Source organism: Penicillium atrosanguineum (assembly GCF_028827265.1).
Source record: "Penicillium atrosanguineum strain IBT 20685 chromosome Unknown utg000003l_segment0_segment0, whole genome shotgun sequence".
Classification (NCBI taxonomy): domain Eukaryota; kingdom Fungi; phylum Ascomycota; class Eurotiomycetes; order Eurotiales; family Aspergillaceae; genus Penicillium; species Penicillium atrosanguineum.
In genome coordinates this window covers 1,674,311-1,699,925 of record NW_026623135.1, presented here as the reverse complement: position 1 = coordinate 1,699,925, position 25,615 = coordinate 1,674,311, and the positions used below count along the sequence as shown (strand labels likewise).

The 25,615-nt window shown below is 50.3% G+C and overlaps 10 protein-coding genes across 10 annotated transcripts; 6 read left to right on the top strand and 4 right to left on the bottom strand.

The window, feature by feature from the left end:
• Window positions 1–552: 552 nt before the first annotated feature.
• N7443_004049 (putative integral membrane protein) lies at window positions 553–1,886 on the bottom strand (the record flags this gene model as incomplete). The annotated part of the gene is made up of 5 exons (XM_056884105.1): window positions 553–904; window positions 965–1,437; window positions 1,486–1,553; window positions 1,604–1,660; window positions 1,712–1,886. 5 exons carry the CDS (start codon window positions 1,884–1,886, stop codon window positions 553–555), a joined length of 1,125 nt encoding a protein of 374 aa, XP_056742383.1.
• Window positions 1,887–3,001: 1,115 nt separating this feature from the next.
• On the bottom strand, window positions 3,002–4,253 carry N7443_004048 (uncharacterized protein; the record flags this gene model as incomplete). Its single annotated transcript, XM_056884104.1, has 5 exons — window positions 3,002–3,135; window positions 3,194–3,263; window positions 3,373–3,695; window positions 3,757–3,912; window positions 3,965–4,253. 5 exons carry the CDS (start codon window positions 4,251–4,253, stop codon window positions 3,002–3,004), a joined length of 972 nt encoding a protein of 323 aa, XP_056742382.1.
• Window positions 4,254–5,014: 761 nt separating this feature from the next.
• On the top strand, window positions 5,015–6,992 carry N7443_004047 (putative MFS sugar transporter; the record flags this gene model as incomplete). Its single annotated transcript, XM_056884103.1, has 8 exons — window positions 5,015–5,086; window positions 5,146–5,420; window positions 5,472–6,018; window positions 6,070–6,157; window positions 6,215–6,413; window positions 6,468–6,568; window positions 6,615–6,713; window positions 6,772–6,992. The coding sequence occupies 8 exons, from the start codon at window positions 5,015–5,017 to the stop codon at window positions 6,990–6,992; spliced, it is 1,602 nt and encodes a 533-aa protein (XP_056742381.1).
• A 1,123-nt stretch (window positions 6,993–8,115) lies between these two features.
• N7443_004046 (uncharacterized protein) lies at window positions 8,116–8,640 on the top strand (the record flags this gene model as incomplete). The annotated part of the gene is made up of 1 exon (XM_056884102.1): window positions 8,116–8,640. The coding sequence occupies one exon, from the start codon at window positions 8,116–8,118 to the stop codon at window positions 8,638–8,640; it is 525 nt and encodes a 174-aa protein (XP_056742380.1).
• Window positions 8,641–9,386: 746 nt separating this feature from the next.
• Window positions 9,387–9,761, bottom strand: N7443_004045 (uncharacterized protein; the record flags this gene model as incomplete). Its single annotated transcript, XM_056884101.1, has 1 exon — window positions 9,387–9,761. One exon carries the CDS (start codon window positions 9,759–9,761, stop codon window positions 9,387–9,389), a length of 375 nt encoding a protein of 124 aa, XP_056742379.1.
• A 1,321-nt stretch (window positions 9,762–11,082) lies between these two features.
• Window positions 11,083–12,165, top strand: N7443_004044 (phosphatase PAP2 family protein; the record flags this gene model as incomplete). Its single annotated transcript, XM_056884100.1, has 3 exons — window positions 11,083–11,116; window positions 11,172–11,407; window positions 11,455–12,165. 3 exons carry the CDS (start codon window positions 11,083–11,085, stop codon window positions 12,163–12,165), a joined length of 981 nt encoding a protein of 326 aa, XP_056742378.1.
• Window positions 12,166–13,449: 1,284 nt separating this feature from the next.
• On the top strand, window positions 13,450–15,718 carry N7443_004043 (citrin; the record flags this gene model as incomplete). The annotated part of the gene is made up of 4 exons (XM_056884099.1): window positions 13,450–13,629; window positions 13,710–14,891; window positions 14,949–15,111; window positions 15,162–15,718. 4 exons carry the CDS (start codon window positions 13,450–13,452, stop codon window positions 15,716–15,718), a joined length of 2,082 nt encoding a protein of 693 aa, XP_056742377.1.
• A 685-nt stretch (window positions 15,719–16,403) lies between these two features.
• Window positions 16,404–17,096, bottom strand: N7443_004042 (DUF5321 domain-containing protein; the record flags this gene model as incomplete). Its single annotated transcript, XM_056884098.1, has 2 exons — window positions 16,404–16,597; window positions 16,655–17,096. The coding sequence occupies 2 exons, from the start codon at window positions 17,094–17,096 to the stop codon at window positions 16,404–16,406; spliced, it is 636 nt and encodes a 211-aa protein (XP_056742376.1).
• Window positions 17,097–17,327: 231 nt separating this feature from the next.
• N7443_004041 (heat shock protein 90) lies at window positions 17,328–23,595 on the top strand (the record flags this gene model as incomplete). The annotated part of the gene is made up of 2 exons (XM_056884097.1): window positions 17,328–21,972; window positions 22,025–23,595. The coding sequence occupies 2 exons, from the start codon at window positions 17,328–17,330 to the stop codon at window positions 23,593–23,595; spliced, it is 6,216 nt and encodes a 2,071-aa protein (XP_056742375.1).
• A 650-nt stretch (window positions 23,596–24,245) lies between these two features.
• N7443_004040 (S-formylglutathione hydrolase) lies at window positions 24,246–25,291 on the top strand (the record flags this gene model as incomplete). Its single annotated transcript, XM_056884096.1, has 4 exons — window positions 24,246–24,501; window positions 24,592–24,812; window positions 24,865–25,056; window positions 25,106–25,291. 4 exons carry the CDS (start codon window positions 24,246–24,248, stop codon window positions 25,289–25,291), a joined length of 855 nt encoding a protein of 284 aa, XP_056742374.1.
• Between the last annotated feature and the right edge of the window lie 324 nt (window positions 25,292–25,615).

Below are 25,615 nucleotides of genomic sequence, written 5' to 3'. Positions count from 1 at the left end.
TCAGGTAAGAGGGTCGCCCGCAAATCACCGAGATGCTTGGACTTGCAAGAAATAGCTCACCGCCAATCCTGATCACAAACTATTGTTTGTGCTATGTATGGAACCTGCGAAATCAAGAGGCCGAAATATAGTCACAATCAGATGAATGGTTCCCGACTTTCACCTCGGAGGGACGATCTCGGATCAAACTCGGCCCCAGTCCCCGTCGAACGGCCCCACTGGGACAAGACCCGATATTAATTCTATTAATGAAGAAACAACTGAGATGTCTCTATTATTCCAAGTTGATCACCGGCAAATGGGACCCGGTGGATGCAGTTCGTTCCAGGAGGCTGGACAGGGTTCAAGTTGCTTTAGATCAGAGGTAACGGATCACTGAAGACATGGGACTATCCTGAGTTGAATTATACGCTCAAAAAAGTATTCAGAAAATAGACATGCTAGCCAAGTGAAGAGAATAGCGAAACAAAGTAGGCCGAGCATTATGTATATTGAAAAAGAAAAGAGTAATTGACTTACGTGCAGTTTTCCTCTGGTCCCTGTCATCTTACCTTATCGAGTCTCGACGGAGGTTGAAACGTCAACAGTCCTGGTTATACCAATACCACCTAGGAATGGAGAGCCTCTTAGATCCACCTGTCGCTCGGTATCGCCTTGGACAGTTGTCTCGACCCGCGGGTTGCCCTGGGCATTGTACATGAGGACATCCTCATCGGTTTCGGCCTCCAGCACACTCATTTTCTGCTTGCTCCGCTGAGTCTTTGACTGGGTTTGGATTGTGCTCAACCTGTACTTGGATGTGCTGGTTGCTTTATTGCTTGAATATTCGTGGTAGGCTCGAATCAGGAGGGCTGAAAGGGCGGGAAGACAGGTGCAGATGACACCCATGGCGACTTCGGCATTTCTGAAGAATACTCAATTAATAATCCCATTTGCGCGTGGGAGACTTTCGAGATAGACCTACCCAAGCATGTTGATTCTCATAAAGGCATAAGTGGCGTCCTTGGACTGCCCAGTGGTGACAATGAGCGCCAGGCGGATAACACTAGCCGTCACAGCCAGACCACCCGCTCCCAAGAGACCGATGACCCGCATTTTCTTCTTCTTGGGCATTTGCAAGCTCATTGTTAATGGAAGAGGAAGGAGGAGAATGATCAAGTCGCTGACCATACTCACGACGGCATCAGCCAGGATGATGGATGTTTCATTGAGACATGTGCCCTGGATATTTTTGTTCCAAAATCTGCCGATAGGATTGCAGATTCGGATCTTGACAATTACCGCTGGAATATAGTAGGCAAGCATGACACCCATGAATACGTAGATGAAGATGACGGCTTTCCGGAAAGGACTGAACACACGGGTCATGATCCACAAGAGGCAGAACTTGGTGAGGTAGGCTGTTGGACCGTACATAACCATTGTCACGTACACGGTCTGGATTATTAGATGTTTTCGAGGTAGTGAACTGGAGATTAGACTTACTTTTTCAAAAGGAATGACATTTTCAGGGGGGACATCGTCAAGATGAAGGCCTCCTCCATAGTGTCCCACTGATTCTGTATAAGCAAAATAATCAATTCACTTCAGTTGGCAAACTTACTGATCATGGCAATAACTGAGTAGCCAGTACCAAGTAGCCAAGCAGCTGCACACATCACTACCCCATGAGTTAGTACACATGTTGATCTCTTGTGTGGTAGTCACCCACAATCTTCCTTGTTGAACCCATTAAGGATAACCGCACGAGTATACACCCGGAGACCAAAGCAAACAGTCATGCCGATAATGCATAATGACTGGCATACATAGTTCCAAGTTTGCACACTCCGATTGATGTTTGAATCTCCAGGGCTGCGTCCTAACAAGGATGACACCGAAGCCATTGTGGATAGATGCATCTCCAAGCCTTGAATTGAAAAGAACGAACTGGTCGAAACCCGACCGCAGGGGGTAGTAATCTCAGGGCTGCTCCCCTTTAAGCATGACTTTGTACTTCTATGCTGCCATGGAGGGCCAAGAAACACAGATCATACCAACGGAGTGGGTTCTGGGAAATTTTCCGTCACGCGTTCATGACATCGGGAATTATAGTGCGCCAATACGTTTCTCTCGCATCGGCTTCAGCTCTTTCTCGTCTATTTCATGGATAGCCAGTTTATATATCAGGTTTTGCAGTGCCTGATTCTACTTTGCCATTCAAGAACGGTTTGTTCCCATTAATATACAAAGCATACTTAACGCTTGATATCCCCGTAGCATGGTGCTATTTCTCTCATTACATAGGCATTCACGTATGAAATGTAATTACGTATCACGCCCCAAAAAGGGTCCACCTCCATTACCCAACTTGTGCAGAACCAGACAGGGATCGAGTGGAGAACCGGGCCGCACACACGCGGGAGGTGGGACCCAACGTCCTCGTCAGCGCCACATTATTGACTGGGACCATTAGTTGGCACTGGGTGCCTGTTGGCGCCTGGTGCACGAGAAAATACAGACTAGTCAAATAGAGTTGATGCGGCAGCATGGTGGATCGAAGGATTTGGTCTCAGCTAAAGTGGCCTTATGCTCGCAAATGAGGACGAGCAGTAGGCAAAGTTTAAAACACGAGACATCTCCACGCACCTTTTTGTCTCAGGCCATGACACTGAAAGCTATTTCCTCGGCCTCCGATCTAAGCCGATGTGAGGGATTTGGTCTGGCCCCCAAAGAGGAATTTGTTGTCGTCTAGGTGTCGCTCATTGCCTGCAGTAGATCGATCAACCCATTGAGTCGGGATGACTTCGATGCTCCGGGATTTAGTCCCTGTCCGTTACCCACGCCAAGTGGATTCTTAATTGTCAAAGATACTCTATGGGGATGGCGCCACCCGAGAATACTAGATCGGTTATTGAGTGTGGCGTGCTACTAGGCAAATGTGTCATATACACAACTTGACATTCTAACCTCTATAATTACGGGCTCACGTGCCCTGGTGCGAACTCACGCCGTAAATAGATTAAAAGATTGCCATCACGTTTGGAGGAGACGAGACTCCTCCGGGCATGTTCAAAGGCACGGACGTGACGAAGAAGGTCCACCGTTGGAGTTCCTCGCAGGATCGTGCTAGGGCCTCTAGATCAAAGAGTTCCCCTATGGCGTTTAGCGGGCAGGTTCCGCGAAGGATGGGTCTCAAGTTCAAGTAACTTACCGATCGGCATGCCCCATCCTGCAAGTACGTACTCGTGAAGGAAGATGTCAGGGGATTGCGGTGGGTAAACCTGTTCCAGAGATGTCAACGGATTTTCTCTGATTGTCATTTCACCTGTCAATGGCGCTACAGATGCCATTGGCTATTGGTAGGATTTTCGAAAGTTTAGGGTATCGTACCTCCCAGCTGATTGCATCGCTGGCAATTGCCGCGAAACCACTGTCCCACAACCAGCGGAGAACGTCCTCGGTGGCCTCGACCCCTGCGTGCTCCGGGCTGGGGTTGTCTGAGTAGGCTTGTTTTTGAGCATCGGTCATAACAGTGTCCCACTCTTTGGTGACCCCGATGCGGACAAACAGTATATCACCCTTTTGGAAAGTGATATTGCTCTCCTTAGCAATTTCTAGAATATCTGTGAGACGTACTTGATGGGTGGAGAATGTGCTATACTTGATTCCCCTTTTCTCGGCCCATGTTGCATAATCGATCAAGACTCCGCGTCCTGTACAAATTGACCTTTAGTATGTGTCTGAAGTCATATGTTCTGGCATAAAAGAACTTACCTGCAATGCCTTCGCGTGCCCAATGCTGAAGACCAATACGATCATTTTGACGATCATTGATTTCATCAACAGTTGTTCCACCGTAGAAGACCCGCTCAGACTGGCCGGGGACTGTCTGAGAAAAGTGACGAAGTCCATCCCACTGACTACTCTGTTCTTGATGGATGTTAATACCGCTAAGAAATACACAGGTGAACGTTGAACATACGCGGGTTCATAGAATAGATATCGTCGAATGCCACACCGCCCAAAAGAGGTACGATCTGGTGATGGCATGGCTGGCGATTGAGATTAGGATAATCCAGTTTCGTCAGCTCCCATCCCATCGTCACGCGGCGGCCGCATTTGATCTCACTAGCGGCAGCCTGTGCAACGACTTCAGGGGTAAGTATAGCCAGCTTGCCGAGGCCCTCTTCATAGCTTCCCGGCTTTCCCATCCAAACCTGCTTAGGGTTTGGAAGCTGGTCAAATAGTTTGTCAAAAATGGACAGGGCCATGTTCAACGGTGCTAATCTTGTGGTAGATCTGGTGTAGTGGCAAGCACAGGGATGAATACCAAGCTTGAATTATCGAGCGCCGAGGCCGCAAAATAGCAGGTACTTTTGTAGCTGGACGGGGACTTCATATGAACGTGAGGGACTTTCCTGTCATGTCTATGTGGGGCACGAAACATCCACCCCGTGGGTCAGTACGGAGTACTTTGGTACATCTGTGTTGATTGACCACCCACCACCGACCTCTGACTCTTTAACCCCGACGATGTACCTTTACCTCGGACCAGCTCCGAAAATAGGCAACGAAACGAGAGGCCTAACGAATGAAGAAGGCTATCGATAGGAAACCTTAGGCTAACGATTTCTGCATGCCGAGTGGATGGGCGGCATGCATCAGTAACGATCGGCGAATCCCTCGGCCCCCAATTTTCAAATTTTCCTATTGCCCCAGCGTGCAGTCTGGCCCTTGTCAATATAGCGCTGATTAGAGCCACGCTTTGTGATCGGCATGGTCTTCGCGTTTCCGCGAGTGGACTAGGTGAATCGCCGAAGTTTAGGTTCCACGACATGGTGGAGTATCCCCGTTCCATCGCATGTCAACGAGTTGATTGTGCCCCCTTGCTCGTGTTCTGTTAGAAAAATCACATTCTCTCTCTCATCCTGGCTAAATGCTTTGAGCTGGAGCAGATGCTGGCATCCTCCTCTATCCACGTGTGATTTCCTTATATACATCTTGTCCGGCCCGAATGTGGTATCAGATCATCATGGGTCGCTTTGGGTCGCAGACCAGTACCTACAACAGGCTGGTGGCCATCTTTGTGGCCATCGGGTCGATGGTAAGCACCCGATTTGCTTCTCAGATGTATCACGCTAGGTATTCTAATACTCATACAAGACCTACGGTTACTGTGCTTCTATCATCTCTAGCACGATCGGCCAGCCAGGATGGTATACTTACTTCAACCTTCCCGCCGAGGGTGAACCTGGCTATGACAGTATTACAACCCCCGCCATCTCGACCGCCAATGGTGTCTTTAGCGCTGGTGGTGCCGTTGGCACCCTGTTTATGATGTGGTCGTGCGAACACTTTGGTCGCAAGGCCAACATCCAACTGGGTGCTTTCTTTACCATGTTCGGCGGCGCCCTTCAGGGTGGTGCTAACTCTCTTGCGTATGTCACTTCATAGTGTCTTTTTTCAGAGCAGAGCTAACAACGATATAGTATGTTCCAAGGCGGTCGCTTCGTTTGCGGGCTTGGAATCGGTATCCTTGTCACAGTCTGCCCTATGTACCTTTCCGAGATGTCGAGTGCCCTCCGTCGCGGCTGGCTCGTCGGTCACCATGCCATTTTCCTTGTCTTCGGATATATGCTTGCTGCGTGGGTGGGCTTTGCATGTTACTATGCGGAGAGCTCTAACCCCTCTTTTGGCTGGCGATTCCCTCTGGCTCTTCAATGTCTTCCACCTTTGGTCTTGTTTATTGGGTCTCCTTGGCTTCCTCGTTCTCCCCGTTGGCTGATATCTAAGGGTAAGTTTGACGAGGCTGAGCGTGTACTTTTGCGTCTCCGCCAGTCCCCAGATGATCCCGATAACCTGGTTGCCAAGGAGGAGTTCTACCAGACAAAGGAGCAGATTCGACTGGAGGCTGAGAGATTGTCTGAATATGGCAATGTGTGGAATGCAGTGATCAAAAAGAAGTCGTATCGCAAGCGCATGGCCATTGGCTTCCTTACCCAGTGGGGTGCTGAGTTTGGCGGGCCTTTGATTATCGTGAGACCAATCGTCTTCCTGGGTATGATGGCGCAGCTAATGTTCAAGTAGAACAACTATGCCGTTCTCCTGTACACCAACCTCGGAGAGAAAGGCAGCATGCCTCTTTTGCTAAGCGCCATCTGGTTGACCACTGCTGGTAAGGACATGGAAAAATCCTGCTTTGAAAATTATTTCGCCATCTAACTCATGGCAGGGCTGATTTACAACCCTCTGGGTGCCTGGCTGCACGATCGAGTCAACTCCCGCCGTGGGATGTACATGACTGGGTTTGTCGGTATTATTTGCACGACGTCTTGCCTTGCTGCCATGACCGCTCAATATGCCGGTACTACCAACAAGGTCGGCAACGGCTTTGGTATTCTATTTATGTATTTGTACCTGGCCTTCCAGGGGTGAGTTCATTTCAAACTGCAACATTCAATGGCCATCCTCTTACATTCATCCAGAACTTGCTGTGATACTACCATGTACCTCTACGTCTCGGAGATTTTCCCTACTGAGATTCGCCCCATTGGCATGGGCTTTTCGCTATTCGGCCAGTTTGCTGGTAGGTTCAACCATTTCAGTCCCCGATCTCAACTAACGGAATAAAGCGACATTGATCCTCCTGGAGACCGCTCCGATGGGCTTCAACAACGCTGGCTGGAAGTACTACCTCGTCATCATCTGCTGGTCTGCATTCTTCATTCCGAGTAAGCTATCCGTCACCAACATTCGCCTTTAGTAATTACAGGGACTAACGAAACGCAGTCATCTACTTCTTCTTCCCTGAGACCGCTGGCCTAACTCTCGAGGAAATTGCCAAGAACTTCGGTGAAGAAGTTGCTGTCAATCTCACCGATGCGACCGACGAAGAAAAGGCTCAGCTCGATCGTCAACTTGCTCAGAATGATGGCAAACTCCCACACAACTACGGCAGTCGTGAATTTTCGAAGAATGTCGAGAAGGATGACACCGTGCAACCGCGGTAGAGAGTTCTGAGCAAGACATCCCGAAGAAGCAGGAGTAAGTGTTATTTGGAGCGCACGCTGAGATCTAGCAGAAACTTGGGTTCGAAAATGACAGAGGAGGATGTTAATTATACCTGGTGGGCCAAGTCCACTTTCATGTCAAGAATCTATTACAATAGATGTTGAAAAGCATTAAATCTCTCGATTTAATGTTATGTGCTAAGTTGACTTCCATTTACGCATATAAGCCACAAAATTTCGCTTCACGAATTTATCGCGTTTAGCGGCCGCACAGTCCCTGCAAGCCTCTCGGCCATGAACACTCTAGCGCTCATCATCAGCTCGGTGCTAGCAGCCCCTGAATTATAAAATCATTGAACTGGTGGCTCCAGTTTTATTAAAATTTTATTTCAATCCATCTACATAACGGAACCTTCAATCTATGAGCATCAACATCAACATCAACATCAACATCAACATCAACATCAACATCAAGTGCCTACGGCGAATCTACGATCTATTCTAAACTTGAGCTGGTTTAAGGGTCCAGGGACCGTGCCGTAGGCCAATAAGGACCCCGATTTGATCAGGCTCGACCGACCCGCTTTTAAATAGCATCGCAATTTTCTTCATTTAGCTTCAGGTGCTGACTTTCGTCAAGAGATCGCAGCCAGTTGCTCGCATCCTTAGTATCATATCTGGCTGAGTTGCGAACACCCGTTTGTTCAGTGGCTTTTGGCATCTACCGAATGGCAAAATTCGCAAAAATAGCTTAGTTTGCGCGAATGATCTTGCAAATTTTTCCTTAGCTACGGACTGAATCAGGGCTAAGCAAATTGAGCCTCACCCGGAAAAGGGGGCACAAGACGGGGCTCGAGTACGCGCCCTCGCTAAAATAAAATTGCGGTATGCGAGGCTTAAACATTGCAACACAGCCTGGCACCGTCTTTTTTTCGGCCCCTATTCTACCTAACGCTAGCTTATGATAGGCAGTTCACATTAGTCTACTTTTTAGCTTGTATCGTATCAGCCAGATCAAACTTTGTTTGCCCCGGGGTAGATGAACCCTTCTTAAAGGCATGTGGTCGCCCTAACGCCCTCGCGTCTCTATTTCCAACCCTCACCTCTATCCTACTCGCCCACCATGTCACACATGCCGGTGAACACCGATCCACCCAAGCAGAAGTCCACAGGGATGTCCCGAAGATGGCCCTTGGGCTTCTTCCTAGCCGCCATCGTCTCATTCATCGTCGGCGGCGCTTTGGTCGGCGTCTGGATTTCCAACGCGTCAGACTGCTTCGGCGACTCTAGTTATTACGACTACAGCGAGGACGACCTGAATTGCACGTCAAAACAGAATGGCGAATTCTACGCTGCCCTCGCCTTTCTCATCATTGGCGCCGCCTGCAAATTCATCGGCTGGATCCTCCTCATCATGTACTGCGTTAAACGCCGCCGTTCTCACCGGGAAGCCGCTGCCTCGATGTACTATACCATTCCCATGGATGCGCAGTACCAGCCTCATGGCCCGCATGGAGGCCAGCCTCCTTACATGCCGACTCAGTACCCGCCTCAGTATCCTGCGCAGGAGTCCTATCCCATGCACCCCGACAGCGCGTACCAGAGTCCGGCTTATAATAGCAAGGAGCTGCCTGCTCATTATGCTTAAGCGCCTTGTGCTGTGCTCATCGCTGTGCTACTCTCTGATTATCTTTTGAACGAATCATGAGTTTCATTTATCATGACTGTGGTCAAAGCTGCGGGCTGGGGCGTCTAGATTCTTGGGCTTCGGGTCTTGGGGATATTGGCTTATCACGATTCTTCTTTCAATGTTCTCTTAGTTGTATAGTCTAATAATTGCATCAATATACCCCGTATGATTTTATCATTTCTGAACTCAACCTACATGTCAATCTCGTGAGCACTGATTCGTCAACCAGGGGAAAGCTCAGGGTGCTTCTCCATATAACACACTTGCATTATAACGTTACGTAGGACCGACAGATGTACGCAGAAGAGAAGACGATGGATGCATATAGATATCACTGCACGGTGGCAATTAACATTTGAATGGTAAAGACTGACGTGGTTAAACTAGATAGGTATTTCGCTTATATATTGCAAAGTCATCAAATCGGAGGTCCATAAACGTCATTAATATATTCGTCTCTTCAACACGAGACATAAGTCTTCTCCGGCTCTGGACAGACCGTGGCTGCGTATACACGCGACCGGAGTCAGCCTTGGATTGATCGAACCATGTCAGGACTCGCAAATGCAGTCCCGGAAGGGGCATGTTCGGTCATCTCAAGCCGTATTGGTTGCTCTGTCGCTGTCGGATGTTCGGAGTTCAGCAAATTGGTGCTAGATCTAAGCTAATGGAGCTTTAGTTGCTTCGGAGGTCTCTGAGTTGGTTCACTCGCGTACTGCCCATCGTCGCTCTTCACGGGACATCTTGGTGTGCTTGCCGTAGTATTCATCGGGGTTCTCGATTGGAGTCACGCAGTGCACTGTTGGTGTGCCTTTGAATTGGATGCGCTTCTCGGGGACGCCCGCTCGCGCGGACGAGTGCTTCTTGAGAATGCTTTTGGATGAACACGAATTTGTGTAGCCATAAGAAGGCACTTTCAAAGAAGAGAAGCGCTTGGCTGTGGGACTCGCCGTGTGGACTGGCGAGAGAGGGGAGCGAGGAATTGACATAGCACTCGGCGACTTGAGTGACAGAGATGGGCGTGTAACATTCTGCGCAGCAGAGATGCTCAAGGACAGCTTGGGTCTGGCGGCGTACATGTTGACAGGTAGGGCAGAGATTGGAAATTGGGAGATGTAAAGACTAATGTAGAGGTTTTATTGCGGGGACACTTTGATCAACAAAGGCACGGCGGTTGGGAGTATGAAGAGAGTAGACAATTATTGACGTGTAAGGGTAAAATAAAATAAAAAGAGTTCGTTTGGACCAGCCAAGACGAAGCGCGAAGACGAAAATAGAATAGGAGAAAATAGAAAAATCTCAAACAAACGATATGCAAAAGAGGAATTCGCCCCTGGGAGGACACGGCGCCTATATACTTGCGCTGGTCTTCGTGGGGCGGGGGTGGCACTTCGCGGCCAACCATCGTCTCTTCTCCAAGCGCCCACTCTATGCATCCTCGTGCACTCATCACTTTCCCATCACGCATTAGTGGCAACTCTGGAAAGGTCTCGTTGATCTTCGGCCAACCATAGTGTTTGCTCCAAGATAATCTCGGTGTGATAGCCTGTGCTCTCAGGCATGTCATGCAGCCCTGTGCACTGTCACGGCCGTCCCTTCCAAACCAGTCCATGAGGAATAGAGGGACGGCATCCCAGCCTCTTCAGGAATTGAAGCCCGGGCCACACATTGCTTGATTTGGCGGACTTTTCGCTGATTCTGCCGTTCAGAAGGTGATAGCCGTCTGCACTGTTATCACTATCCCCGCATTGTCACTTGCGCTAGCAGAAATAAGTACATTATTGGGTGCCCTGCCAAACTTTCTTTTTAAGTCTGGGATCAATGGTCTTGATAGATCGCAGCAATGCTCGAGGTGAGAATATAGTCATTCGTTGCCCAGATATGTAAGGGTAGATCATTGATGCCCTGAGATCAACACGGGTCTTACCCCCAGCTCGTATTCACCTGGGCATGCGATCCATGTATGCTACGACTAAGTCTCGTACCTACTTAGTGTCCCGTCAGCGTTGGATTAGAAATTTGACAAGAGCAGGTCTGACTTCACTCCAAAGACGAGCAAGACCGAGGTCTCCTGCATTATACCTGAGAGTGATGACCGAAAATTTGAGTCTATTTGGCAAATTGCCCGAACAAAAGTTGCTGAGAACACCCCTAGGTGAAGCTCTTGCAGTATGCTAGCCACACACGTGTAGCTAAGAAATTTGAAGTGTGGCGCTTGCCAACGTGGCTTGCGTGTACGAAGAGCTACCCCGTACAACGGTCGGAACCTTCCACTCCCGAGACTGCCGGAGTACGAAGCTCTTTTAGCACCTTACCTACTAGACTCTTCTCAGGTGAACAACCCCTTTGAGGTTATCTAAGAAAACGAATACGGCGCTATCGACTTGGTATACGCATCAGATGGGCATCTTCAAAAATCTTATTGAGCCAGGTGGTCAGTGAAGTCAGCTTCCGGCAAGACACTTTGATACTGACGTTCCTGACTGTAGCAATCGTTGCGATATTTACCCTTGGTACCTGGATTAACCGGTGTGAAAGGTCCCGTGCAACGGGGGACCCCCGTACGCCTCTATTCAAAGATGATTCGGAAGATGAGAATACTGGCGAGAATGGATACGGTGCCATTGAGGAGCAACCTTGCAGGCCGCGACGGGTGGTTCATTCTCGAGTGTTGAGGAAATTCCCTTTTTTACTGGAGATATTTTATTGGCTATTGATCTACTGGGTATGTGTCTGTAGGTTGGAACTGGACATAAGATACTAAGAAACTAGGTATATCAAGGTGCTAGAGCTATCTCTGCGCGACTGATCGTTGAAAACGAAAGTGTCTTCCAAAAGGCCGAACACCATGCGATTCAGATTCTGTCCTTTGAACGCCACCTTGACGTCGATATCGAACTCTCCGTCCAACAATTCGCTCTCAATAAAGCCCCATGGTTAATGGATTACCTTGCCCACGTCTACCATTCCCACATCGTCATCGGAGTCGTATTTTACGTCTACTGCTATACTTTCATGTCACGAAATCAATACCAGAGAATCAGACGCGCACTGGCTCTGGAGAATGTCATCGCCTTCGTAATCATCTCACTTTGGCGATGTTCACCTCCGCGTCTCCTCCCTGAAGAGTATGGCTTTATCGACGTGCTGCACAAAGACAATTCCGGTTCCGCATGGACGCATAACAAGTTCCAGCTGACGATTGCTGCGATGCCCTCATTGCACTTGGGCAACTCCGTGCTGATTGCGTTTTGCCTGCTGAACTACAGCCCTCACGTGCTCCTCCGAATCGTGGCTCCGCTCTGGCCGATGATTATGGAATTGACGGTTGTCGCGACCGCGAATCATTTCGTTCTCGATACCATTGTCGGCGTGGCGGTTATTGCGACCGCATATCGTTTCAACCGGATGATGTTGGGTTTGCTGCCGCTCGAGAGGGTGATGTTCAGGGCTATTCGACTAGAGAAACCTGGGGAGAGCTAAGATGGGGCTAGTGAGAAGTGGCAGGTATCCCGAGCAGCTCTGGGTTGTTCTATACTCCGCTCGGGTGTCTGTCATCCGGGTCTTGATTTCTGCAACCCTAGGCCCAGTGACGTTATGGAATCCAAAGACGCACCTTTGATGCGGACACCGAAGCCATTGAGGCTTTTATTGCAAGGGACCGAGGCCGTGCACTGGGATAAACTGGGTCACCGCAATAGGCAGGTTCAAGCGCCTAAACAGGAAACAACAAACCAAACATAGAGAATCAATTGCTTTCGCTTTGTGTTCGAGTTCGAGTTCAAGGAGGGCCCGCCCTAGCTATGTAGCTTACCCCTTTACATGGAACTCACTCCGAAATGAGAGCTAGGAGTAATAGACACTTGACGTGCGAGCGGAGAAGAAAGTCCGGAGTTGGGCCGAGCCTGGACCCGGGCTGGGGAGAGGGGGAAAGGGCCAATAGCGGCGTTCATCTCCAACTTTCGCCTTGTTCTCCAAAGTGACCCGCTTCTGCTCCGCACCGAAGACGGAGGCATCCGGGCACTTCATATGCCCCAGCCCGCACATATAGACACCGGGAGCACATGTGAGCCGGCCATCCCGGTTTCACCCCGCTCCCCTTCCGAAGGTCATCTGAACAGCAGAATCTGAGAAGCATGTTCAATTCGACTGCTTACTACATTCTCGAGGAACCAGGGACTCGGTGCGGCGATTGGCTGGTCGGGCTCCATCTACCGTGGATCTGTGGTGGCAATTTGTCCCAAAGTCTCATCTAGACAGATATGAAGATCCTAGTGCGTGAATAGTACGACTTCTATAGTTCTCTAGATATACAGCCTTATGGCAGAGGAAGTCGGCATTGGATAGGAACCGGTTAAAATGCCAGGTGAAGATGAGTGCGGAGATCCCCTAGGGAAGCACAATTCGGCCCCAAACCCGATCTCACGGGTAAATAGCGCCATCCCAGGGGCGGTGAAAAAATTCATACTCGCGTGGCCAAACAAACTGTATTGATCAGGAGTAGCAACCTTAGAATTTGACAATCCCATCTTACATTAAACCGAACAAGGCAATATAGAAAAAGAAAGAGAAAAGGGAGAAATAAAGTCTCGGGGCACTACATTGCTTTTATCGCGTTAAACGTGCGCTCATTCCTTTTGACTCAAACCTCCCCGTTCTCCACTCTCCATCTTCTTTCCCCCTTCCCCCAGTGTGTGCGGTGGACTTTCGCTTTTGGTCCCTTGTCAAGTTTCGAAGAGTTGATTCATCCCTCTTTACTCCGACACAATGTCAAGTGTTAAGGAAACCGTCAAGGAGACCTTGGTCGGCAGCAGCTCTGAGGACCCTCAGCTGTCGCACCAGGCCCGCTTCAACTTCATCCGTCATGCACAGAAGGATGAGAACGGAGAACAGTTCATGACCGAGGAGGACTTTGTCAATGCGGTTGCTCCCAAGCAGGAGGACTATGTGAGTGTCGCTGTGCCCTTTCTTCATCGCGGAGATCCCTTGTGTGAGCTTGTTGCTGACCTGTCCCCTCTCCAATACAGCACAAAATCAAGCGCGAGCAGTACGGAATTCTATTCCGAGTTGCAGACCGACGGAAAACCGGCAAGCTCACCCTGTCCGACTGGTCGACCTTCGAGAACCTCCTCACAAAGCCCGATGCGGAGTACGAGATCGCGTTTCGCCTGTTCGACCTTGATGGCTCGGGAACCGTCAAGATTGACACCGTGAAGGGACTTTACAACTCGACCAAGAGCCCGGAGAGCATTCCCTTCGACTGGGCCTCGGAATGGGCTTCGCTGTACGCCGGCCGCACCAAGTCTCGCCATGACATGACCTACCCACAATTCTGCCAGATGCTGCGCGGACTGCAAGGCGAGCGCATCCGTCAGGCTTTCCACATCTTCGACAAGGACGGTGATGGTTATATCGAGCCCGAGGACTTCCAGCGCATCATTCTGGAGACCTCGAAGCACAAGCTGTCCGACCATGTGCTCGACAACTTGCCTACCCTGTGTAACATCGCGACAACCAACAAGATCTCATACGCTACCGTCCGCGCTTTCCAGAATATTATGCGCGAAATGGACATCATCGACGTGATCGTGCGCGAGGCCACCAAGAAGAGCAGCGATGGCAAGATCACTCGCTCCGACTTCCTGAACGAGGCCACCCGTGTCACTCGTTTCTCCCAATTTACTCCCATGGAGGCCGACATTCTGTTCCACTTCGCTGGTCTGGATGCTCCGTCCGGGCGTCTCGCCCAGAAGGACTTCGCAAAGGTCATTGACGCTTCATGGCGGGTCCCCATTGCCCTTGCTGGCCAGGCTGCGGCGGGCGTTCAGGAGAAGGCCTCGTCTGCTCTTCACAGTGTGCTGGAGTCGATGCACCACTTCGCTCTTGGCAGTATTGCTGGTGCCTTCGGTGCTTTCATGGTGTACCCCATTGACCTGGTGAAGACTCGTATGCAGAACCAGCGATCCAGTCGCCCGGGTGAGAGACTGTATAACAACTCCATGGACTGCGCCAAGAAGGTCATCCGTAATGAGGGTTTCAAGGGTTTGTACTCCGGTGTCATTCCGCAGCTGATCGGTGTGGCACCTGAGAAGGCTATCAAGCTCACAGTCAACGATCTTGTTCGTGGGTCTTTCACTGATAAGGACACTGGCAAGATCAAGTATACCCATGAAATTCTTGCTGGTGGTACTGCTGGTGCTTGTCAAGTCGTAAGTTTGATTCGCTCATTTGATGTGTTTTTCACATGCTAATATTTCATTGCCCAGGTTTTCACAAACCCTCTGGAGATCGTCAAGATTCGTCTGCAGGTCCAGGGTGAGATCGCTAAAAATGTGGAGGGTGCTCCTCGCCGCTCTGCCCTTTGGATCGTTAAGAACCTTGGTCTGATGGGCTTGTACAAGGGCGCCAGTGCCTGTCTGCTGCGTGATGGTATGTTTCACAGATATCTCATTTCTGAAAGTGAATTAACACATATTTAGTTCCCTTCTCCGCCATCTATTTCCCCACATACGCTCATTTGAAGAGTGACATGTTCGGCGAAACCGCCACCAACAAGCTCGGTGTTGTCCAGCTTCTGACTGCGGGTGCCATCGCCGGTATGCCCGCTGCCTACCTCACCACTCCTTGCGACGTGATCAAGACCCGTCTGCAGGTCGAGGCTCGCAAGGGCGATACCAAATACACTGGTCTCCGTCACTGTGCCACCACCGTGTGGAAGGAGGAGGGTCTCAAGGCCTTCTTCAAGGGTGGTCCTGCCCGTATCCTGCGATCCTCGCCTCAGTTCGGTTTCACTCTGGCCGCCTACGAAGTTCTCCAGAAGGCCCTTCCCATGCCCGGCTCCCACGAGGACGAGACCGCCAGCGGCCATGTCGAGCCCGGTGTTGGTCTGACTCAGGCCAAGGCTCCTCTCCCTTACCTCCGATCAAGGAACGCCCTCAAGCTCATCCTTGACCTGGATCAAAACATCGGCCGAGTGCAGGTCCCTCGGGCGGAAAACTGGCCCAAGATCCTCCAGGGAGGTTCCAAGCAGCAGTGATTTCTTCCTAGTTCCATAGCGATTTGAGTGTCATATTTTCCATATTTTCCATCTTCGATCTTTACGCTTTTGTCCCTGTCTTGTTTCTTTGCTCGTTTTTAGCATCAGATCTCTTCGAGTCTCTCTTTTCCGACCCCTCTGCCCCGCCATCTCTTTTTCCGTTCCAGTTTCCTTTTTGTGCAAAGATCGGGCTTGTTTCGGGTTGCGGGAGAAGCCCGCATGTTTCTTTCTCCTTTCACTCAGATGGCCGGTGTGCATTGTACCAACAGCAGATAAATCTGGAAAGAAAGGATCTCAGGCTATATACAGGGGGTTCCTGGTTTGCATGAAGTCCCTGCAGGCTCGTGTTGTTCTTTTTGTCTCTGGTCTTCGTGCACGGCGCTTTGTCTGCTGCTGTCGGGGTGGCTTGAGTTCTGTATAGTACCTAGATCTAGAGCAGATAGAATCGGATATTCTGTTCAAAGACTACACAACGCGGTTTCAAAGATTCTTAAATGTATGTCAAGAGTAAAAGTTGTAACTTTGAACGCTTCCAACTTGTTCTCTGTTCGTGTAAGTAGAATGATATTTATACATAGAAGGTGTGAGTGGGTATCAAGTTCCGACAAAAGTGTGGGCAATGCGCTGATGATGTGCAATTGCATGGCCCAATACCTTTCGAAGAGTATATCTCCATCTAGATCACTTAGAAGAAGGTGGGCTTCCTTGTCGGCTTGGTCTGCGTGGTCTCTTCACCCTCATTCGTTGCGGGCACCGTTTCCTTTTCTTTCCACTTTGGAGCTGCCTTGTCCTCGATCTTCGGTGTGTTATTTTCCGGTTGTTGGGTAGACTTGTGCTTCTCATGCCAAAGATTGTCTTCTCGTTGGATCTCCTGCAAGACTAAAAGATGAAAACGTTAGAATCCAGCCAATTATCTAGTCCGCAATTGTAGCATACCTTCTTCCCATTCTCTTTCCTTCGCCTCATCTCCAGTACCCAGTAACTTCTCCACGTCCACATCCTCTCCATTCTGGACACGCTTGATAACCTCCTTAAGGAGCTCAATCTTTGCGTCCACAGTCCGGCGGTATGCGGTATAGTTGTTCTTCAAGGTGAGCATACGGATAGCTTGTGACCCGATGAGTGTGAACATGACGATGTAGAAAGTGGCCGGGTTCCACTTCTTCTTTTCGCCTGCTGTGCGCGATCGCTTTCGTCGCATAAACGTGGGGATCATAGCCGTCCATACTGAGGTGTCTGCGATCTTCGGGAGACGGTCGGAGGTAGAGTAAGTGCGCACAGCAGCCACACGACACCGGCCGGAGATTGTAGATGTCGTAGACGTCGAGAAAATCCACCGGTTCAGCCCATAGGGCTTCAATCTGAGTGCTGCCGCCATAACTGCGTGTAATGTGGCAGCTGTTGCAGTCGCAAAGATCTCGGCGGCGGGAAAAGCGAGTGGTTCCGGCCTCAGGCGCTAAGGCGACAACACCCTCCCGGGCATAGTGTGCATTGTTGCTACGACAACAAGGCCCTTTTGAGTCCCACGGCTCTGATGATATCAGTTGCACAGCTTCAATTTGTCCTTATCAGTAACTGCAGGTCCTCCTGAACGGCTCACCTCCTCGACATGGCGGTTACCGTCCTACCTGCCAGCTCTATGACTGAATCCGTCAAGCTGGCGGTCCGATCAACAACAACATGCTCCGATGCCACTGTGTTGTCCCTCCAAACCCTCCTACGCGCAACCTCGAAATCCCCCGAAAAGCCCGCGCGGAGATCGACAAAATCTTCAAAGGAGGCTACTACCGCTTCTAGTCGTGCTAAAGCCTCCCGGACCAAAGCGAAGCCCGCGACCGACGCGCTACACTCGATTGTCGATCAGGATGGTTCTGCATTGACGCCCCAGGAGAAGCTGGTTCTCTCGACCGAAGTGTTCAACACCACACTCAAGACCCTCACAGACGCGTTGAAGGTTCCAGTCGCAAACCGGCAGACACAGATTCCGGACAATATTTCGACCAAGTCAGGAAGGTCGGGCGTTGCTGGAGTCGACGCGGGTGTCTACGCAGCTGCCGAGTGTGCGAGACTGGCCCTGGCAACATTACGAGCTCTCAAAGTCGACAACTCAAATGGAGAGTATCTCAATATGCAGCTTGAGCAAGGAGTATGCGTGTTGGCGGGGAAGTTGATTTCTTTGGGATTGAACGACATGGCCTGCAAGGAATTACGATCTCTCAAGCGAAGAATACAACAGCATCTGGATACAAAGAAGATGGGAAAGAAAGCTATGGATCTGAGTGCGACATTAGAGGAAGAGACAGGGAGAGAACGAATGTCCGACCTGGTCACATTTACGAATATCGCCAACGCACAATCCGTATACGGCCTCCTCGTTTCTTTCCACTCGAATGCGATGCGTCTGCTTGCCTCCGACCGAAAAGCCTCGACTGTTCAGAAATTGTGTCCTCTGCTGCAATTATCTGATCTCAGCAGCCCTGCTCAGGTCATTAATGCAGCGTTCAAATCTGGAAGCTTACCCGCCGAAAAAGCCGCTCTTCAACTCCAGCTGCTTTCGACTACCGTACTCTCTCTGTGCTCCGGAAGGTCAAACTCAAACGACGGCTCACCGACAAGTCTGAAGCCAATCACGAACCTGACTCTGCAACTATTGTCCCTGGAGATTCGTTCCTTGGGATGGAAGATCTCCGGGCATGTCTGTGACGAAAGCAAAGAGGTGTTCGACCCGCTTCTTCGATACCTCGGAAGTTTCTCCCATCGCAGTAAAGGGATTGAGAAGACCGAATTTGCCACAGTCTATAAAACAATCACCAGAGTCCAGTCATCAGTGTCGGAGATCAAAAAGAAGCCTCAAGATGCCAAGGATGCGACTTCAGCTGCCAGGATTATGACCATTCTTGGCCAACTCGCTTTGGACGCCGGGTGCTTTGAGGAATCCTTGAAGCTCTTCGGCCAGACTATCGCCCCGTTTACCAGCGCACAAAGTCTTTCGTTGGCCACAGTTCAGTGTAAGAGTGCTTCAGTTTACTTTCAGGCATTGAAAAGCTCGAAGAATTTCTTGGATGGAGCATTGAAGTCTACTTCGGAAGCAACCGAGGCTTTGGGCTTGCACCTCAGAGGAAACGCATCGGATCTGGATGAGCTTCTCGTGGAGGCTGCTAGGCTGAAAAAATTTGCACTTGCTTGGTTTGGTGATGCAATGATGAAGGCCAGTGATAGCGACAGCAAGAAAAACGAAATCGCCTCTCAAATCCGGGAGTACCTCCAAGCTTTCCTTCGCTTCCTCAGGCGGTACATTGGACAGCCACCAACAGAGGACAGTGACGTGAAGGAGATTGAGATGTTCAAAATGAGAGTCTCTATGTCCAAAAGCATCATATTTGCTGCAGTCGATTCTGCCGTTGCTGTTGGAAAACTATCGATCACTTCTCGAAGACCACCTTGGGATGATGTGCTCCCCATTCTGGCCGATTGCCATCGTCTTCTCGCCAGTATTGAAAGCAACGACGAAAATTGCCCTGATACCGCGCTGAATGAGAGCATTGGCATGGGTCTTGTCAAACTCTCCAACGTTTTCTGGTCTCGCTATATTAAAGAGAAGGAGGCTGGGCAAACATACCGTGAACTCATTCCTCTTCTTAAGCAATCCACCCAGATGATTTCGGGCTGCTCATCACCCCTCCGAACCACGGCGTTTGCCGCTCTCAAGTATGAGAGAATCGCTCACCTTTACTTAGACGGCAGTCTATACGGCGACTCAGAGAAGGCTTTTCGACAATCAATTGCAGAGTACATCGATTCTGGAACCTTGGAACAAATCGTCGAGAGCAACTTGGGAGCCCAACCTGGCGCGGTCAGCCAGGACCCTCAAAGTCCTGGTTTCATGCTCAATCGGGTTCTCTCTACTCTTCTGAAGATCAAGCTGCGCAGGAAAGGATCAAAGTCTCAGTCCATCTATGAAGATGCTGAGCTAGATGCTGAGCGACAGGGAATACTTGTTGAGTGGCAAATGTGCCTTCTGTTTGATATGCATGGACAATGCCCCAGTGAAGATGACTTCCGTTCAATTCTCAGTCCAGTCGTGACCACCCTTCTCGACATGTTTTCTTTGGAATCTCATCCAATCCGCCATGGTCGCGTGACCCTCGCTGCTCTTCGTTTCTTGTTAGAGCACCCGGCTGCTCTCGACTCCGCCCTGACCGAACGACTCATGAAAGAAGGATCACAGGCGCTGGAGTGCGAAAACGGCTTTGGAGAAGACGGTGACTTGGCTTCATTCGCAACCCATATCACGAACTCATTACGCGTCATCATTGGTTTCCACCTAGGCAAGATCGACGCAAACAATCTGGATGGAACGCTTGCTTCGTGGACCTCGATGACTCGCCATGGCTCTGACTGGAAGACTTTACTTCTTCACGTCCATGATACGGACTACTGGGTTCTCCAGCTCAAAGCCTTGGTCGACTACACTGAGATCCACGGGCTATGGAAGGCTCAACTTGCTACCTTGGAGCTGATCTTACGCGTCGCTGAACTTCAGGAATCCGGAGACATCTCAGATGCGATCATCATTCTCTCTCGTTTGGTCTTGCAGAATTGCCGACTTGGACACTGTCAGAAGGCGGGCAATCTTCTTTCTCGTGGTGAACAATATCTTGCCCAGAACAAGGTATCTTCTCTAGCAACTCTTTCTTACAAGCTTGCACGGGTGGAATATCTCCTCGAAACAGGACAGGTTGACAAAGCTGCTTCTCTTTTGAATACTGCCAGAACTCTCTATGAGAAATGCCACAAATCGGATGAGCTGACGAACTTGTCGATCTTGTCCAAGATCTCATGGGAGAGACTTGTTGCCGACGCCGCTTTTGCCCAGTCCCGGCTATCAACAGCGCAGGGATCAATGACTCAGGCTCTGTTTTTCGCTAAGTTATCTGTTCGACTCAACTGCCGCATCTGGGCCAAGGTCGAGAAGTTGGCACAGAAGAAGCAGGACAAGACTTTGCCTGCCACTCATAGCTCCGACATTGATGCTGTCGCCGAAGGCGTAGCGAAGCTCGATCTGTCTCAGAATGGATCTTCACCAGATGTTCCAGCGAGCTACATCCAAGGCGCGCCATTTTGGCCACACCTTGGCTCCCATCATACCTGCTTGTTGAACCTCGCAACATTATCTGCCCACCATGGTCTTTTCCAGGATGCTATCTACTACGGAGAACAGGCTTTGAAAATTGACAAGACACTCGATGCCAATGTTCGTCTCGTCGCTGCTCAAACTCAGCTTGGCTGTTATTGGATCCTCGGCGGCCATGTGGATGAAGGTCAGGGACTCCTCGCATCGGCTTCGGAATCGTCCAAGCAGATCCAGACAAGCGTTGAGACGGTTTCTCTTCATATGGCCCTTGCCTCCCTGTACAAGGTACAGGGCGAGCATGAGAAGGCATTGTGCTTGCTCCAGGAAGCAGACAAAGTCATCACGGCTGTCACTTCATCCGACGCAACTAGCAGCACAGCAGCACCAGATATCACAGCTCTTGAAGAAGGAATGGAGAAGCTGCGAGTGAGAACCACTCGGCGCACGCCCTCGACATCGTCAGCTACCACTACTGTTCGACGCACTCGTGCGAGTAGCTATGCAGCTGCCACCGCCACCGCTACTACCACCAAAAAGGCTTCAGCATCCAAGATCCAAGTGCCTGAGGTTCAATCAAAGTCTCTTCTGCGATTGAAGGGCGACGTCCTTCGGCAACAAGCAGACTGCCTGCGGTCGCTGCGTGATTTCGAGCGATCCGCACAAACTCTTGCGGAAGCTCGACAGTATGCAACTGGCCGGGAAAGCAAGGTCTCCCTTGAAATCGGGGAGAGTGGGCACCTCCTGGCTGATGCTATTCGTAATTTTGCCAGCCATGCCGTGTACTGCGTGCTCCCAGAATCCACCATCTCGCTCCCTTCCCTCATGTCACCCGCCGCGGGAGGAGAAGACACGAACACACCTGCCGCGAAGCCAACGAGGAAGACCAAGGCCACGGCCCGAGGACCTCGTGCGAAGGTTCAAAAGGCCAGCGAGGATTTCTCAATCATGCTTTCAAAAGCGAGTGAGCGTCTTACCAGTGTCTTTGCAGATGCCACTGTTCTTGGCTCGACGCTTGAAAGTCATGCTGCATCCCGTCTGATGAGTCGTATATCTATGCTCTCCCATGCGACTTCCCCAGGAGGTCCCTCAACCTGGGCGCAGTCGCCTGCGAACATGAATGGTGAGTGACCAATTTCTAGTGTAATCAACCTTTCTAACTTTATTCTCATCAGAAATCGGCCGTGTCAGTGCATTTGCCCGCGAACGTATGGCTATCGATTTCGACCGAAAACTAGCCGACTTCTCCGACCCGCTTCTTTGGCCAACCGAGTCGCCTTCGACGATGGAGATGACCGAAAAAGTCTGCTTGAACTTCACCGAGAACTACGTCGATATCCTGCCTGAGAATTGGAATGTTCTTTCATTATCACTGAGTGCGGATCAGACCGAGTTTGTAGTCTCCCGGCTTCAGAAGAATCGCTCGCCGTTCCTTCTACGACTTCCACTTCGGAGGGGCACTTCTGACGATGACGAAGAAGAGCAGTTTACCTTCGAAGACGGAAAGGATGAAATGCAAGAGCTTATCAAGCTGGCAAACCAGAGTGCGCATGCTGCAAAAGCCCAGACTGATAAGCAGTCGAAAAAGGAGTGGTGGAAGAACCGTGAGGCCCTTGATCAGCAAATGGAAAGCCTTCTGCAGAACATTGAGAATGTCTGGTTTGGAGGCTTTAGGGGTGTTTTCTCGCCGCTTTCACGGGATAGCTCAGCCCTCGCTAAGTTTTCGAGTGCCTTCCAAAGTATTCTTGACAAACATCTTCCCTCTCGACAAAAGGGCGGAAAGGCCTCTTCGCCTCGTCTTACGCTTCACCAGAATGTTGTGGAGTTGTTTATTGGATTGCGAGATCTCGAGCAGCAGGAGGAGCCCGAAGACACGCTGATGGATCTTCTATACTTTGTGGTCGACATCCTCCAATTCCAGGGTGAGCGCAATGCTTACGACGAGATCGATTTTGATATGATGGTTGTCGACACTCTCGACGCATTGCGAGGCTACCACGAAGCCGCGCGAGATGAGCTCGCGTCTCGACCACCCAGCCATACCGTCTTGGTCCTGGACAAGGCCCTCCACTTATTCCCATGGGAATCTCTTCCCTGCCTCCACGGATTCCCTGTCTGCCGCGTCCCCTCTTTGGAATGTCTCCGCGACCGAGTCCTCCAGTTCCGGGGCTCTCGCTCTGGCGCAGTCCTAGATCGTACCTCAGGCGCCTTCATCCTCAACCCAACCGGCGATTTGCGCACCACACAAGCGACCTTCGAAGGGAACCTCTCAGCGCAGAAATCCTGGACTGGTATAATCAAGCGCGAGCCAACAGAAGACGAGTTCCGCACTTCCCTCGAAACAAAGGATCTATTCCTATACTTCGGCCATGGCAGCGGCGCTCAGTATATCCGCGGTCGGACTGTCAAGCGCATGAACAAATGTGCCGTCGCCTTCCTCATGGGCTGCAGTAGCGGTACCTTGACCGAAGCAGGCGAGTACGAGCCCTACGGCACGCCTATGAATTACCTCCATGCTGGCAGTCCGGCGCTTGTTGCTACATTGTGGGATGTCACTGATAAAGACATCGATCGGTTCTGTACATCCACCTTCGATACGTGGGGGTTGCTTGGGAAGAAGGGAAAATCTCGTTCGGCTGATGTTGGTCTGGATACTGCGATTGCAGGTGCAAGGGAAACGTGCGTGTTGAAGTATTTGAATGGAGCTGCACCCGTCGTTTATGGTGTTCCGGTGTTTTTGGATTGATGGGATGATGGTACGATGAGATGATATCAGTTAGCTTTGGGTTAGGGTCTTTTATCTGTAATTTATTTTATTTTCCTTGTGTTTCTCCACTGTGGGCATCACTCGGATTCGTTTCTTGTTACTTCGTCCTTGGCCGGGTTTCCTTTCCTAATTCGTGGGTTGGTAGCCATTGCTGCTTTTATACTCTACTGTGTCGATGCAATTGAGTTTCATACCTTCCTACATGATTCAAATCGTTGCTGATAGACTTTCCTCTTATGAATGGGTATTCTAAGCTAGGTATAGTTGAACACCCAGGGCCTCTAATAATCATCTGTCTTGTACTTGACATGAGTAGACTCTTTTTTTGGCAGAATCTCATACCGTGTGTTTCGTTCATTCTTCGCTGTGGTTTGCCAATATATCGCCTTCATCTCTATCTGAGTCCTTGATGAATAGGACTAACATCCTGTGCCACCCATTAATCGAGTTAGCAAGCAGTCAGCACACCAAAAGCGGCAACTCAAACGACCCCAAAAGGCAAGCAGAACACAGTGGAGCTTCCCCTCATGCGGGACAAAAACCCCGCGCAAAAACGTCAACTCCTATTTATATTCTTCATCCTCGCAATCAGACCCCCAACTCGACCCTACACCTAATACCCACCCATCATGTCCGTCACCACCAAGGCTACTATTGCCTCCTTCGGCGGTAAGCTGCTTAAGCTGAGCCACAATGCCGCCACCACCCGCTGCGAGATGGGCTTCAACCTCTACCTGCCCCCGAAGGCGGACTCTCAGAAGGTGCCCGTCCTCATTTACCTGTCTGGCCTGACTTGTACTGCCGATAACTGCTCTGAGAAGGGCTTCTTCCAGCATGCTGCTAGCAAGCAGGGCATTGCTGTGCTTTATCCTGATACTAGCCCTCGTACGTCATCGCCCTGTCAATGTTATCCGGAAATGCATTAAGACTAGACCGAGAAGAAGTCGAAACAGCGCTAATGTGATAATTGTACAGGTGGTCTGAACATTGAAGGCGAGGACGACTCTTATGACTTCGGCTCCGGCGCCGGCTTCTACGTCGACGCCACCAAGGCCCCCTACGACAAAGGCTATAACATGTACAGCTATATCACCGAAGAGCTGCCCAAGACCGTCTTTGCTGCTTTCCCCCAGCTAGACTCCAGCAAAGTCAGCATCACTGGCCACAGCATGGGTGGACACGGAGCTCTTACTCTGGTTCGTTCTCTCAACCCTCTAGTACACAGAAGACTCTAACCGATTCAACCAGTTCCTCCGCAACCCCGGAAAGTACCTGTCCGTCTCAGCCTTTGCCCCAATTTGCAACCCCATCAACTGCCCCTGGGGCCAGAAAGCCTTCAAGGGCTACTTCGGCGAAGACCAGGAAAAGTGGAAGGAGCACGACGCCACCGAGCTCCTCAAGAAGTGGACTGATAAGGACCTTAACATTCTGATCGACGTCGTATGTACCATGCTTCTTATCCAAACGAACAAGTCTAATAACTCTGCAGGGCACCGGCGACAACTTTTACAAGCAGGGCCAACTCCTTCCCGAGAACTTGCAAGCCGTGGCTAGCGAAAAGGGATTCACCAACGTCAAGGTCAACTACCAGCCAGACTACGACCACTCATACTACTTCATGGCCTCGTTCGCCGACGACCACGTTGCGCACGCGGCTAAGGCGTTCGGAAACTAGTGTGTGATCTCCTTTCTTTTTGCTTTGTCTTTTTTGGGGGGATTCCTTGTATAGACGGGATGGGAAACGGCTTCATGGACCATTTCAACAGATTCTGATGGCAATTCGCTCAAGTGAGCACCAGGGTCCGGTAAGATCTGTGATTTGACAAATCAAAAAACTGATTTAAACTGAATAAATGGATGGAGGGGAATCACCTAAATAGGAATGAAATCATGTCTTACGCTTTTACTCATTATTTACTTCCTACTCATGACTTAAGAGGTGAGCTCTGTAGAGTACTTTCATTCATGATCTACCTAAGGCAAAACGCCAGTGTGAAGG